We start from the raw sequence: 13,787 nt of genomic DNA, 5'->3' as shown, positions 1-13,787 counted from the left end.
CGGCCCGGCTAGCGTCCTGTTCAATCAGTCCCCAGGAGCCCAGAATTAGTCCAGCATAAACTCTGATTGACCGAGGAATCAATCGATTCAGTTACCCAATGATTAAAGAGTACGCTCTCCCCTAGTGTCAGTGAAATTCACACATGAGGCATGACCCATTTTAAAAATCTATGTGTCTTTCTAGCAGGGACTGTTTTAAAAAGGCTTTGAGGAGGGGTTCGCTAAACTTCTACTTCAAGTCCATAACTTCTGGTTGAGCTATAGCTCGTCTTTTAGAAACAGACTTCCGCTCTTGTGTTAAAGACTTCCGCTATAGACGCTGCCCCTAGGGAAGTTGTTCCAATGGCTATTTTACCCTCTGGCCCCTGATTTCTACTCTGAATTTGTCTGGCTTCAACTTCCAACCTTCAGCTCATGTTAGGCCTTCATCTCCTAGACTGAAGAGCCATCTATCGGGAATCTCTTCCCCGTGTCCTGCATTCCCAGGAGGGAAATCTATTGCCTATTTGGAGCCAAGGAAGATAAATCATTGGTCTGGGGCATGCTGCTGAACCGTACAATGTATAAGTAAAGTCTTGTCTATACAGGGAAGTTTAATTACCATGTGGACTCTCTTACTCCGGAATAAGAGAGCTTCCAGTTTCGCTTATCCCGGTAAATTTCCCTGTGTAGACAAGCTCTAGATCCTGGCTTGGGGCAATGAAGGAGTCCCAGGATCAGAAAAGCATTAAGGTTGTCCTGAATAACACTGACACAGCAAACAGCTCACTTACTTGGGCAGGGCCAACCCGTACTTGCTCAGCTCGACGTTTAGATCAGACAGGAGGATTCCCGCTTCCACCATCACTTGCTTCTTCTCCTCATCCACCTGCAAGAGATAAGCTCGGAGGACTTGTATTCAGGGCCCTAGAGAGAAGCCCTCCACTGCTTGTCACCACCCCTGGGCACAGTTCGCACTGCGAATCAACCCCCTTGCCGGGCAGCTGCATAGAACCAGAAGGCGAAAGCCAAACCAAGGTGGTTGGTTGGGTTTTGTCTGGTGAGAGGAATGCGAGGTGATACATAGCGTTCCATGCCTGGGCTGCGAGTCAGAACCTAGCCCAGCTGGGCAGCGATTGAAATTGTCTCCTTGGTGGCCTATGAGCGGGTGGGTCTCATTCCAGGTCCTAGAGAACAAGTGTCCCCAGCACAAATCCCACCAGCACAGCTGGCCCCAGCGGGCCTCCTTGAGAGTCTCAAATGTGCCATGGAGTGTGGACCCACCTTCCCGTGTCTACAGAGAGGTCCTTGCTGTTGAAACACCCTGTGTTTGGGGAAGGATGGGTGTGTCGGGAGGGGCAGCTTGCTCTAACGCTCTGCCAGCTCCGTGAATAGAGGGGACTCCAGTTTTGGAACTGCTTCACAGGACAAGAACCCACCTGAACTTTAGACAAAGACTTGAGCCAAACTCTCAAGATGACCAGAAGTTGAGATACAATGTCTTGTCTCCCCCCGATGTTTTATTCTCAGGTGCCCCTGCATTTCTGCTTCCAGCCAGATGCCCCAGGAGAAAAAGCATCTCTCCTGATATTTCCAGAAATAGGAATTAGAGACCTTATACACCACCCTCACCTCCCGAAGCAGGTCTCTGGAGCACCTCCAGAGGACAATGCCTGGAGGGAAGTCTCCTCACGCCTTTCACTTTATCTCCCAACAAGACAAGCTCTTGGCCAAGGTCACAAATGGGCCAAGAGCCAAATGGGACACCTTTCCTGAAGATAATAATAAATAAATGGAGATATACCTATCTCATAGAACTGGAAGGGACCTTGAAAGGTCATCAAGTCCAGTCCCCTGCCTTTACAGCAGGACAATTTTTGCCCCACATCCCTAAATGGCCCCCTCAAGGATAGGGCTCAGAACCCTGGGTTTAGCAGGACAATGCTCAAACCACTAAGCTATCCCTCTCTGCTAGTCAAAGGTGAATGTGGGCAACATGCCTTCGCAGCAGTCACCAGTGTGACTATGCAATGAGTCCAGGCTCCTCGCAGAGCACCTCCACCGGGATTACTGTGGTTTGAACCCAACCTCTGAGCTACACATCCTGAAGCTTCTCTAGTAAAACACCTCAGGGGATGAATCCAGGAGATTTAGCATGGACCAATAGGCAAAGGGGAGATGGTGCAGAGAGCAGTGTTGCTGGAATCGATGCTATTCCAGCCCAGATCTTCCTCCCTTAGCTCTGCCAATGCACCTCAGCACTGACCGGCAGCCTCCCTGCAGCTCCAGTCCTTTCCCTTTCTCCAACCCTGCTCAGAATCAGACCACTTTGCAGTGCAGAGAAAAATCCAGCCGCCTGGGACGAGCCTGACCCACCCAAACCATTCCAGCTTGTGCTCTGCAGGACTCAACGCCTCTGCCCCCACCCGGTGCATTGACCCCCTTGTGCCCCCTGACCCCTTGCTCTGCTTGGGGACACCATCTATTCCGGATCATGCCCGTGGTCTGTAAGCCCTGCTGTCACTGCTCAGCCAGGCTAACAGAGATGCTTCTACCCCTGTTGTTCCACAGTCGGTTCATTAACACTGCGAGCTATTTATTTCAGTCCCGAAGAGCAAAAGCCATCAGGGAACAGGCCTTGCCTGTAATTAAAAGCTGCTGCTGATTATCGGTAATGACTGAGCTCTGGTGATTTATTAGCTTGGAATTAGCAGTGTTCCCCGTGGGGCCATCCGCCCCCAGCTATCCCAATCTGTCAGTGCCAGGCCCCAGAGGGTTCAACCTGCCCCCTGCCCTGCCATAGAGGAGAGCTGGAGGGAAGGGGAGCAGAAATCAATGTGCAGTGGCAGTCAAAAAAGGGTATGATAGAGGTCTATAAAATCATGACAGGTGTGAAGAAAGTGAATAAGGAAGTGTTATTTACTCCTCATAGCACTGGAACTAGGGGTCACCTAATGAAATTAATAGGCAGCAGGTTTAAAACAAACAAAAGGAAGTATTTCTTCACACAATGCATAGTCAACCTGTGGAACTCCTTGCCGGAGCATGTTGTGAAGGCCAAGACTTGAACAGGGTTCAAAAAAGAGCTAGATAAGTTCATGGAGGATAGGTCCATCGATGGACCTATTAGCCAGGATGGGCAGGGATGTTGTCCCTAACCTTCTGTTGGCTAGAAGCTGGGAATGGGCGACAGATCACTTGATGATTCCCTGTTTTGTTCATTCCCTCTGGGGCACCTGGCATTGGCCACTGTCGGAAGACAGAATACTGGGCTAGATGGACCTTTGGTCTGACCCAGTGTGGCCATTTTTATGTTGACTGTGAAGTGTGTGTGAGAGCAAAGCGCAGATTAAAGCAACACTACTTTATTATTATATACAGCTGGTCACAATGTTTTGAATTTAGGGTTTAAAATGAGGCACAATTTTGAGGTGACTTTTGCTAATTTCCTCCTGCAACCCTGTTTTTTTGACCAGCTGGAGAGTTGCCTGAAAGTTCTTTATTTTGGAACATTTCAAAATTTGAGCTCCCCCCCTCCCCAAAATTCGGGATAAAATGTTGGGGTTTTTTTGTGTGACTCCCCCCCTTCCCCTTTTTTGGATCAGCTCTCACTGTTATTGTTACTACTATGACGCATAATAATTACTGAATTGCATTAATAGGAATGTTACACCAATGTGTCCCTACCCGTAATGCTTTGGGGAGATCCCACAGCCTGGCAAAGCAGGGACCTACAATACCTTGAGGATCTTGTTCATCTTCCCCATCTGAACCATGAAGTCATCCGTGCAGGCGATGTCCGAAGGGGAATGTCCCCCACCGACCACTTTCACCCTCTTACTCCGCTGCCTGGCTAGATCCAAAACCTGCGAAGACATCACACTGTGGATGCTGGCTGCGCTCTGAGCCCCGAACACATGGAGAACCAGTTGCCCGTAGGGCTCGAACCCAGGACGCTTGTGTACAAGAGTAGCAGTGAGACCATCTGAGCTGGGTAAGACTAGAACACAGCAAGCACTTGTGGTAACACTGCTGTCCTCTCTAGGCCTCCAGCCACTAGAGGGAGCAAAGCTTTACTACAGCACAGGGGAATAAACAGGGCAAAGTTGCTAACGCATATGCAACCAGCAAAATAAAATCTTGCCAGTTATCCTCAAAGGGGCAGCAGCTGGCGTATTTACCCGGACCATCCCCAAGGGGTGAAATCCACTGCATGCAGATGCCAGCCAAAGGTTTAGACACCCCTTAAATGGACTAAAGTGGTGCCTGGATCTCGTGTTGCGTCCCCCAGAATTTCACCTGGAGTCTAAAAAGGCCGTTTTGCTTGGGAGTGCAGATTCTCCTCCCCCTCCTCCTGCTACTTTTAGTTCAAGACATGGCTCTGATCAGGGAGAGGGACAGTTCTAAGAACCTGCAGGCGGATTCTCCATCACTGACAATGTTTAAATCAAGACTGGCTGTTTTTCTAAAGGCTCTGCTCCGGGAATTATTGCGGGGCAGGTCTCTGGCCTGTGCTATACGGGAGGCAAGACTAGATGATCACTGCGATCCCTTCTGGCCTTGGGATCTCTGAGAGGAGCCCATGCTCTGTACTTTGGAGGCTTTGGTGGTTATTCTGCATTCCTGGTGAGGGCGGGGTTGATACTCAGAAGGAAGGGAGGATACCTCAGCCCTGAGTCTTCCACCTACCAATTCTGCCTTGGCTTTTTATTCCAACGGACCGTACGATTGAAACCTCTTTCTTACCTCTTTGATCTCCTCTACTGATGTTGGCTGGAAGTACAGTTCTGGAGAGGAGCCGTAGGTCCTAGCCCAGTTTTGGAACTTGAACCCTCCCTGCCCATGAACCTAGGACAAAAACAAATCAAATCTGACAAAGGGAATGATTTTTTCCACACAACATGTGATTGAACTCTGGAACTCCCTGCCGCAGGAAGTTATTGAGGTAAAGAACTGAACAACATTGCAAAAGGATCTGAATATTTATATGGATATCAGGCATATCCAGAGCGATCATAATTAATGACAATGGAATTCTGGAAGGCATATTAATTATTGGACCTCACGCTTCAGGGCTTATGCCAGTCTCTAATTATGAGAGACCAGGATGTGACCTATGTGGGAGCAGATTATCCGATATGCACCTACTGTGGGGTTTCTTACTCCTTCCTCTGAAGCCTCTGCTGCTGGCCACTGTCAGAGAGAGGACACTGGGCTAGGTGAACCTTGGGTCTGATGCAGTCTGGCTGTTCCTATGTTCCCTTGATAGGAACAGTCAATGGTCAAAACCAGAGGAGAGGGGACAATGGGTTAAGGATAACTAGATACCCAGCCTGCCTCTGCAGGTCAGATCCGGAGCGACGAACGGCCCCTGGTAATCACCATCTGAGGGCTGTGCAGAGGCCAGGCCATGTGCAGGGCATGGCTGGCCTACACCTAACGCCTAGAGCCCAGCACTGACGATGGGCACTAGCACTGGGCTTTGGACAGGAGAGTGAACCAACGTCTCCTCGCCGAGTCGGCCTCTCCAGGTGGTGGAGATCACTCAGCTACCTCTGCTGAACAGCTTCCAGGGGAATAATGAACTTCAGGGGCTGTCAATCCAGCGCCTCTCGCCAGCCCTGTGTCCAAACAGGGTCAAAGGGAGGGACTTCAACACACCAGTAGCAGCAGCACGATGGGGTCCCATGTCTAGCACGGCTGTGGGAGCAGGGAAAACTCCAGAGAAATGCTGGCAAACGCTCCCCATGCAGAGCACCCACCCTGCTCCCCTCCTACCCCAAACACTCCCCCACTCCCTACACAGAGCATCCACCCCACTCCCCTCCTATCCCTGACACCCTGACTGCCCCCCGCTCCCCTCCTATCCCTGACACCCTGACTGTCCCCCGCTCCGCTCCTATCCCTGACACCCTGACTGCCCCCCACTCCCCTCCTATCCCTGACACCCTGACTGCCCCCCACTCCCCTCCTATCCCTGACACCCTGACTGTCCCCCGCTCCCCTCCTATCCCTGACACCCTGACTGCCCCCCGCTCTGCTCCTATCCCTGACACCCTGACTGCCCCCCACTCCACTCCTATCCCTGACACCCTGACTGCTGCCAGATCCCCATGCAGAGCCCCCACCCCACTCCCCTCCTATCCCTGACACCCTGACTGCCCCCTGCTCCGCTCCTATCCCTGACACCCTGACTGCTGCCAGATCCCCATGCAGAGCCCCCACCCTGCTTCCCTCCTACCCCAAACACTCCCCCACTCCCTACACAGAGCATCCACCCCACTCCCCTCCTATCCCTGACACCCTGACTGCCCCCTGCTCCGCTCCTATCCCTGACACCCTGACTGCCCCCCCCGCTCCTATCTCTGACACCCTGACTGCTGCCAGATCCCCACGCAGAGCCCCCACCCTGCTCCCCTCCTACCTCTGACACCCCGACTGCTCCCTGTGCAAAGCCCCCACCTAACACCCTGGCTTGCCCTTTTCTGCCCCTGGTTTGGAGGGTGCAGGTTGAGGAGTGGACAGTCTGATGTGGCATGTGTCGGCCACAGAAGGAAATGGGCTTTGAGGGGTGTACAGGCAGGGTGCTTTGTATGTTTAGGTGTCAGAGTGCCCCGCCACCACCCCATTTACAGCGAGCAGCTGCTGCCATTGCAGAAGAGTAGAGCTGGTTGAAAGTTTTTCCATGGAACCGTTTTCCATAGAAAGATGCTGACCCGAAGCAACTGAAATGTTCCCCAGGAACGTGTCAATTCCTTATCGCTTTCACTGGAGGCCAGTCTGCACGGTGTCCTGCCAGCCCGCCAGCCAGTCCACCCACCTGCCAGAGCTGGCAGGAAAGCAGGCAGGCCTGCCGGTTGGCTCCCTGGCACGTCTGCTGGCTGGCTGCCCGGCAGGCAGGCACTGAAATGGATCGGTCCATTTTGCTGGAAATTCTGCCATGCTAATGCTCATTCTGATGCAAAATGGAACAAAAATGTCGACCCGCCGGAATTGACTGGGCAATGGAAATTCCCTTCTCTGGCCAGCTCTAGTGATGGCGCTTGGATTAAGAGAGACACGGGAGGAGAGGAGGGAAGGTGCTGTTCCTGCTGTTACCAGTTTGGAATGGGGCGTGTGACACTAAAACACCCTCTGCTGTTTCCCACCCTGACAGCGGGGATGTGTGCACTGGAGCTGGGGGTATAGGTAACTGCTTGTGTAGACGTATCTGCACTAGCTGGATCAGAGCTAACAGCAGCGTGGGAGGGGCTTGCTGCCCAAGCCCGTGCCTAGGGGCTCGGACGGGATCAGACTCGGACCACGTGTGTGGAGCTGTCTCCTCAGGCTTTGGAGAATGGTCACTTTCACCCCCGAAACTCGTTACAAAGTGGGCACCGACACAAAGACGCAGGAAGCTGTAGTTACTGCTCCGGGGTGCCCAGAAGGCTCCTTTCCTATCAGTGGGGCTGACCACAGCTTGCTCAAGACAGCTCGCCCGATCCCCCCTCCGGCACTCCACTGCCCAGCATCAGGCAATCCCTGGCCTGCTAGAAGCTGCCTTTGTAAACGGCTCTCTAACTGCAGCTGCAAACCCCTGTATGGCCACCCAGCTCCCTGGGATGCATCCACACTGTCTGTAAACCCGGGGCTGCCCGATCCGGGCTTGTGGACTCGGCGTTTTGCCTGCACTCAAGCGTCCACGCTGCATTGTGAGCCTGGGTTTCCAATCGCTGGAGCCGGGTCTCCCAGCTGGGTTAGCGCGTCCCTCTGCGCTACGCCGACCTTCTGACTCCGGCCTGCATCCACACTGCACAACGACAGGGCGTGGACCCAAGTCGCAGCAGGGCTCAGCTCTGACCCATGCCCCAGCCAGGACCTAGGAGCCAGGTCCTGGGTGCTCGCTGACCCGAGTCAGCCTGATCTGTGTGTGGACGGAAAGGGGCTTGGGCGTAGCCTGGGAGGCTGGGCCGCGCAGGGTCCTTAACGCCAGTGAGATTGCTGCTCCTGCTGGGGAAATGGGCCATCCACAAGGAAATCCCTCTGCAAATGGGCCCCATGAAAAGCCAGTGTGGCCCAGTCCAGCCGGATCTGTAATCCCAACTCTTGGATTTGCGAGACATGGTCATCTCCCTCTCCCCTGCCCCTCTCCTATACATCCCCACTACATATAACTGAGGGGGATCCTTTACCCTCCCTCTGAGAACCTGCTACTGCCTCAACACCAGCTAGGAGGAGACCCTCTGCCCCCAATCGCCAAGCTATAAAGTCGTCCCTATCCCAGCATTACAAGGGAGGAAAGACAGGGTCTGTCTTCACTGCAGGTGGGCGGAGCCCCCCCGCCCAGGTAGACAGACTCTTGCTAGCAATCAAGCCCACCCAACACCACACCAGCTCTGACGTCCACACGACTATTGCTTGCGCACTGGCTTGTGGCTGTGTAGCCGGGCTGGGCGGCTCGCTCCCAGCTGCAGTGTAGACACCCCCTTTGGCACACGCAGCAGACCTGGATCAGAACCCCAAGGCAGCTTCCTCACTTCTCTTTCAGCTCCCCTCCCCAGATCTCTCCTGGAACCTGCCCTCTTCCCCAACAACCCCCCCCCCCCCCCCCAAGTCTCAGTACTGTTGGTGCAAGAGCAGCTGTGCCATATTGACTCCCCATCTGCTGCACTCCTGACACAGTCCCACACCCCCTTTGCTATTGCACAGGGAGTTTAGCTTTGTGTTTGCACTCTGGGGACCCAGTTTGTCTTTAAGAGGCTGTACAAATAAGGCCCATTGTCATTGCATTGTCATTGCATTGTCTGTTCTCCACCTCCTATCTCAAATTCTTGCCCTGGAGACAGATTCCTTGGGTGGGGGTGGGGAGGTTCCTCCAGGGCCAGGGGCTTGGGGAGCGGCCAGCAGCAGTCTCCCCCCCTGCCCCCCCCCCCCACCTTTCTCAGCACTAAATCCACTGACCAAACCCAGCCCCCAACAGCCTCTGAATTACAGCTGCTGGCCCAGACCAATTCAGTTCTGGTGGGACATTTTGCAAAGGTTTTCATTGGTTTTAACATTTCCCATGACTTTTTTTCCCTATGAAAAACCTAAACGAAAAACGGAACCAAAAACTCGGTGTTTGGTTAAACAAGACTGTTCCGTTTTCAAAACACGCGCTTGTTACAACTAATCAGTCATCACAAAACAATGCTGCGTAGCCGTGTTAGTCTGTATCCACCAAAGCAACGAAGAGGCCGGTGGTACCTTAAAGACTAACAGATTTATTTGGGCATAAGCTTTCATGGGTAGGCTTTTCGTGGGGGGTTTTAACCCACAAAAGCTTATGCCCAAAATAATGCTGCTTTCCCGAGCCCCAGTCCTGACCATTGGGTACCAAAAGCGAAGCGGTTTCGGATGTGGGACCTGTTTGTTTCATCAATAAGTTGGGTGTTGGTCAAAGAGGCATTATTCGTCCAACCCCCCCCCCCCCAAAGTTACAATTTAAACTCTCCCCCACGTGTGCTCTGCACCCCCGGCCGCCCCTGGATTATCCCTGAGCCGCACCCGGGGGTTTCACCCTCACCCCTGCTCCCAGAGAGGCCAGAGGCAGATCCTTACCATCACGTTGGTTTCACTGGGGTCCGGTCTCTGACCAAAGCAGGACCCTGGGCTGTGGCTCCAGGCAAAGGGGGGTCTGTGGGGTGCAGGGAGCTGTGCCCAGATGGGGCAGTAGAAGACGAGCAGGAGCGGGGCGTGGGGAGACCGTTGTCCTGACCTGCAAGGGCAGCGGAGAGCAGCTGCTGAGTCAGCCTGGCTGGGTGCAGAACCTGTTTGGGGGAAGTTTCTGACCAGCAAAGCAAAGCACCTCCCTCCTCCAGGCTAAGAAGGGCTAATGAGTAACTGCACTCGCCTTGTCTCTGCCCCCTGCCCCCTGCCCTCCTCTGAGCAAGCCAGGCCCCAGGACACAGGGGGAACCATGGCAGAGCTGATCTCTCAGACCTGGTGCCTCCATTGGGCCAGCCACGCGTGGGGCCTACAGAGGGGGTACGCATGTTAGGTGCAGGTCTGGCAGGAAGCAGATTGGCACCGGGCTCACGCCTCCTGCTGCCTCCAGGAGCCACCTAGAAAAGATACAGGGCACGAACAGCTTGGGCCCAGCCCCCTGCCTGGCCCAGTCGGGACGCGGCTGGGGTGGAGGGCACTGGGCCGGTTTTAAACCGGGCGCTCCTTTTTCGGGCTGGTCTGTCCCCCATCCGTTACAAACACAAAACCAGGCGTGGTTTTGTCCAGCTTGGACAGGGGCCACCCTTTCGAAGAGCGCTCCGCACATGAGGTACCAGCATCTCTGGTGTTCGGGGAACGTGGAGTGGCCACCCTGTCCTCTGGACTGGCTTTGGCAGAAGGACAGTCCAACGGTTCGAGTACGAGGCTGGGGCTCCGCCACAGGCACTCTGCATGACCCTGGGCACGTCACTTAGAGTGTGTCTACACAGCAGCCGGGAGGTGTCACGCCCAGCCCCGGTGGACACACACCCGCTAGCTCTGCTTGACTGAGCGCCTATAAAGAGCAGTGCAGAGTAGCTGCTGGAGTACATGCTGCAGTTTTTAGACACAGGTTCAAGCAGAGCTGGCACGGGCAGCACTGGGAATCACACCTCCCAGCTTCTGTGTAGACGTACCCACCGCATCCAGTTTTTAACGGGATGCAGGAGGGAGCCTGGTTGGGTTTCAACAGTGCCTAAGCCCCAGTTCCTCCATGGTAATTAGGCGTGTAACCAGGCTGGCCACTTACAGTCTCTACAGCGCCTCCTCATGGCCAGGGGTGCCACCGCAGCGCCCCACCCTTGTTTTCTCCTTCACAGGGCTCATCAAACAGACTCCACACAGTCTGTCCCCCAGGTTACTACCCGGCCTCCCCCTCAGCTACTTCTCCCCATCACCCGCCCCCGGGCAGCTCCCTGCTGCCTTGTGCATAGAGACAGGAACTCGCTGTCTGCTCTCCGCTGGGGCTCATCTGGTCCTCAGGGCTGGCTTAGCCCCAGGCTCTCCAGCCCATGGGCAACCACCCTGTTACAAAGTGCCTAACTCCCACTGTAACCAAGGGGAGTTAGGCACCTAGCTACATTTGAGGATCTGGGCACCTAACTCCCATTGATTGGAAAATCCCACACGAAATTTGCATCTTAAGGCACCTAAACACCTTAACAAACCTGGCCCTGGCCCTGGGGTGAACCAGGTGTGGTGAGAATAAATCCATCCGGAGGATGAGAACAACTGTCCCCAGCTCCCAGGAGACCTGCACTAATAACAGTGACTGATACCCCAGTGCATGGTCAGCGCTGCAAGAGGGAGAAAAATAAATGCCCCCAATTGTCCCATGCTACACACAGAAAAGCTGGGCTGAGGTGTCCCGGGACCCCCTTCTCCCAGACCCCCGGCTGCCAGAGCTGGACCCAGCAAACAGAGGAGGTTGTAGGTTAATAGCTATGAGCATTCCAGGCCTGGGGTTTCCATCTCGTCTAAAAGTGCTGGCTCTCAGGAGCGTTCTCTGGGGGCAGATGGCTGCTGTGGGGCAGTGATAAGGGACCCCCCCCACACACACACACGCAGCTCATTAAAGGAAAAGCTATAACTATTCATCACGTCCCCCGGGACAATGAGCGCTGACCGCAGGGGGGATGATAAATCTGGGCCAGGCGATCTTTAGGAAGCGTGTGGGGGCCTTGATAAATGATCTATGGCAAAATAAATGGCAGGTGGTGAAAGGGGACTGGCTGTTAGCAGCTCGATGATTAACTTATAATGAGCTGCAGCCGCTCGCAGGCTGGCTGCAGAGGTGCCCGGCTGGTAGCCTGTGAGAAGAGCTGGCCTGTCACAGGCAAGGCTGGGGAGCGCGTGCCAGGCTCTTTGGGTGGAGTTGTGAAGCAGTGGGTCAGGAGACAAGGAGATTGCTTCTTAACTCCAGGCCAGGAGGTATTTATGTCATAGAGTTTAAGGGCCACAGGGACCAGCGGATCGTCTAGTATGTCACAGGCCACCAGCACTGCCCAGCACCCGCCCAATAAACCACTGAGCTCCGGCTCAGAAACCTCCTGCTGGCGGAGAGGAGCTGCTTTATAAAGCTTCAGAAACTGCTCAGAAGTTGCAGATTCCCAGGAGCTGCAGCTAGTGCTGCAATTAAAACCTGCCGCTGGCCTGGGCCCGCTGACGAGCTCACTGGGCTTGGGCTGCGAGACTGTTTAATTACAGTGTAGACTTCCCGGCTCAGGCTGGAGCCCAGCCATTGGGCCCTGCGAGGTGGTCAGCATCACAGCACCGATGTCCTTTTGTGAATCTAGCTCTTAGTCCCTCTGTGCCTCAGTTTCCCCATCTCTACAATGGGTATCATAGTACCGCCTGGCCACGCAAGGGTGTTGTGAAGAGAAATACATTCAAAGTTGTGAGGGGCTGAAATACTTTGCTGTGATGGGGGCCCTTGGAATAATGGCGTCTGCATCATCTTCTCCCTGGGCCTTCAAATCCCCCTCGGAAACTCCTTGAACTGATGCCATCTAACATTGCCCCTCAATCCAATTCCTCACAGACGTTTTCTTAGCCGCGTTTGGTGCAATGAAGTGAATCATTCTGGGTACAGCACCTGTCCAAGTGACACATTCACGCCGAGTTCCTGCGGCTCCGTTAATTCCTGCTCCCATTATCAGACCCCATTGGAACAGCAGGCTTTGGTCCAGCGCCGTAAAACACAGTCGTGTCTGTGACCCTGGAATGAAAGGCTGGGGCGACCATTGGAACATCGGCCTCTGCAACATCTCAGCAACTTTGATTCAACGCGCCAGCTGGGCAGTACCAAAGGTCATTAAAAACTGCACAACGTGCCCATGGCCTATTCCACAGCTTCCTCACCAGGCCGAGGGCAAAGTGCGACCTAGTGAATTAGCCAGTTAACAGAGGCTGGTTGGTACATTCCAATGTATTGGCGAGTTAACTATTGCGTCGTTCGTCATCTTCCCACATTGCCAAAGACTTTCCACGCGGACTCAGCTGCTGCAGATTCTCAGCTCTGCAGCGGGTCCTTTGGGATTCTTAGACGTGGACTTACTGTTGCTAAACAAGGTGAAGGCTGGTGACCAATATGCTCTGCTCACAGAGCGCAGGTATCAGCAGTGGGATATTTCCATACGTACCATCATCCCTTATCAACGTCCTTCAGCCATTACCTGGAGGGGCCACCTCCTGGAGACAGATGGTGGTTTGGCGTTCTATGCTCACTCAGCCCTAGGTAGCTGAGATAAGACTATTCATGAGGTTTGCCAGATTGAAACAGGACTGAGACCACCCAGCCATTTCACACAGATCCAGTATCCTGTCTTCTGACAGTGGCCAGTGCCAGATGCTTCAGAGGGAATGAACAGAACAGGGCAATTTGTTGAGTGATCCATCCCCTTGTCATCCAGTTCCTTGTGTTAGTTTTAAACTTGTTGCCTATTAATTTCCTTGTGTGACCCCTGGTTCTTGTGTTCTGTGAAGGGGTAAATAACACATTGTGGAACTATCCGCCATGACTCCAAGAGCTGTGTTTAGCTGGGCCTGGTTTCCGTGGGTGGCTTTTCCAGGGAGTTTTAAAGGCCCATTCCCAGTGCTGCTGGAAGTGCCGGCAGCTCAGAGCTGAGTGCGTCTGTGCCTGGATTGTCTTTTCCTTCACTCTCAGTGAGAGCAGAATGAGGGGTTTAGGTTTAGTGACTCCGAGGGCAGCTGGGCCGGGCTGCCCCCTCCCCTTTCACAGTTCAGCCCGGTTGATTAAATGCGGACATTTGCCACCCGGAGATTCTTCTGCTGTGGGGTTTTCG

General features: G+C 54.0%; 1 protein-coding gene across 1 annotated transcript in view; it reads right to left on the bottom strand.

Annotated features, from left to right (window-relative positions):
- Nucleotides 1-9,827, bottom strand: part of LOC101948999 (L-gulonolactone oxidase) — a 29,136-nt gene extending 19,309 nt beyond the window's left edge. The window contains exons 1-4 of the mRNA XM_008173908.4: nt 9,559-9,827; nt 4,726-4,827; nt 3,720-3,845; nt 774-868 (exon numbers count right to left, since the gene is read on the bottom strand). Of these exons, the coding sequence (XP_008172130.2) occupies nt 774-868; nt 3,720-3,845; nt 4,726-4,827; nt 9,559-9,561 (326 nt within the window). The 5' untranslated portion in view covers nt 9,562-9,827. The remainder of the gene's footprint in view (nt 1-773; nt 869-3,719; nt 3,846-4,725; nt 4,828-9,558) is intronic.
- Between the last annotated feature and the right edge of the window lie 3,960 nt (nt 9,828-13,787).

The sequence above is a fragment of the Chrysemys picta genome, chromosome 3 (genome assembly GCF_011386835.1).
Source record: "Chrysemys picta bellii isolate R12L10 chromosome 3, ASM1138683v2, whole genome shotgun sequence".
Lineage (NCBI taxonomy): Eukaryota > Metazoa > Chordata > Testudines > Emydidae > Chrysemys > Chrysemys picta.
The sequence above is the reverse complement of the archived record's forward strand: the minus strand, read 5'-3'. Positions and strand labels throughout refer to the sequence as shown.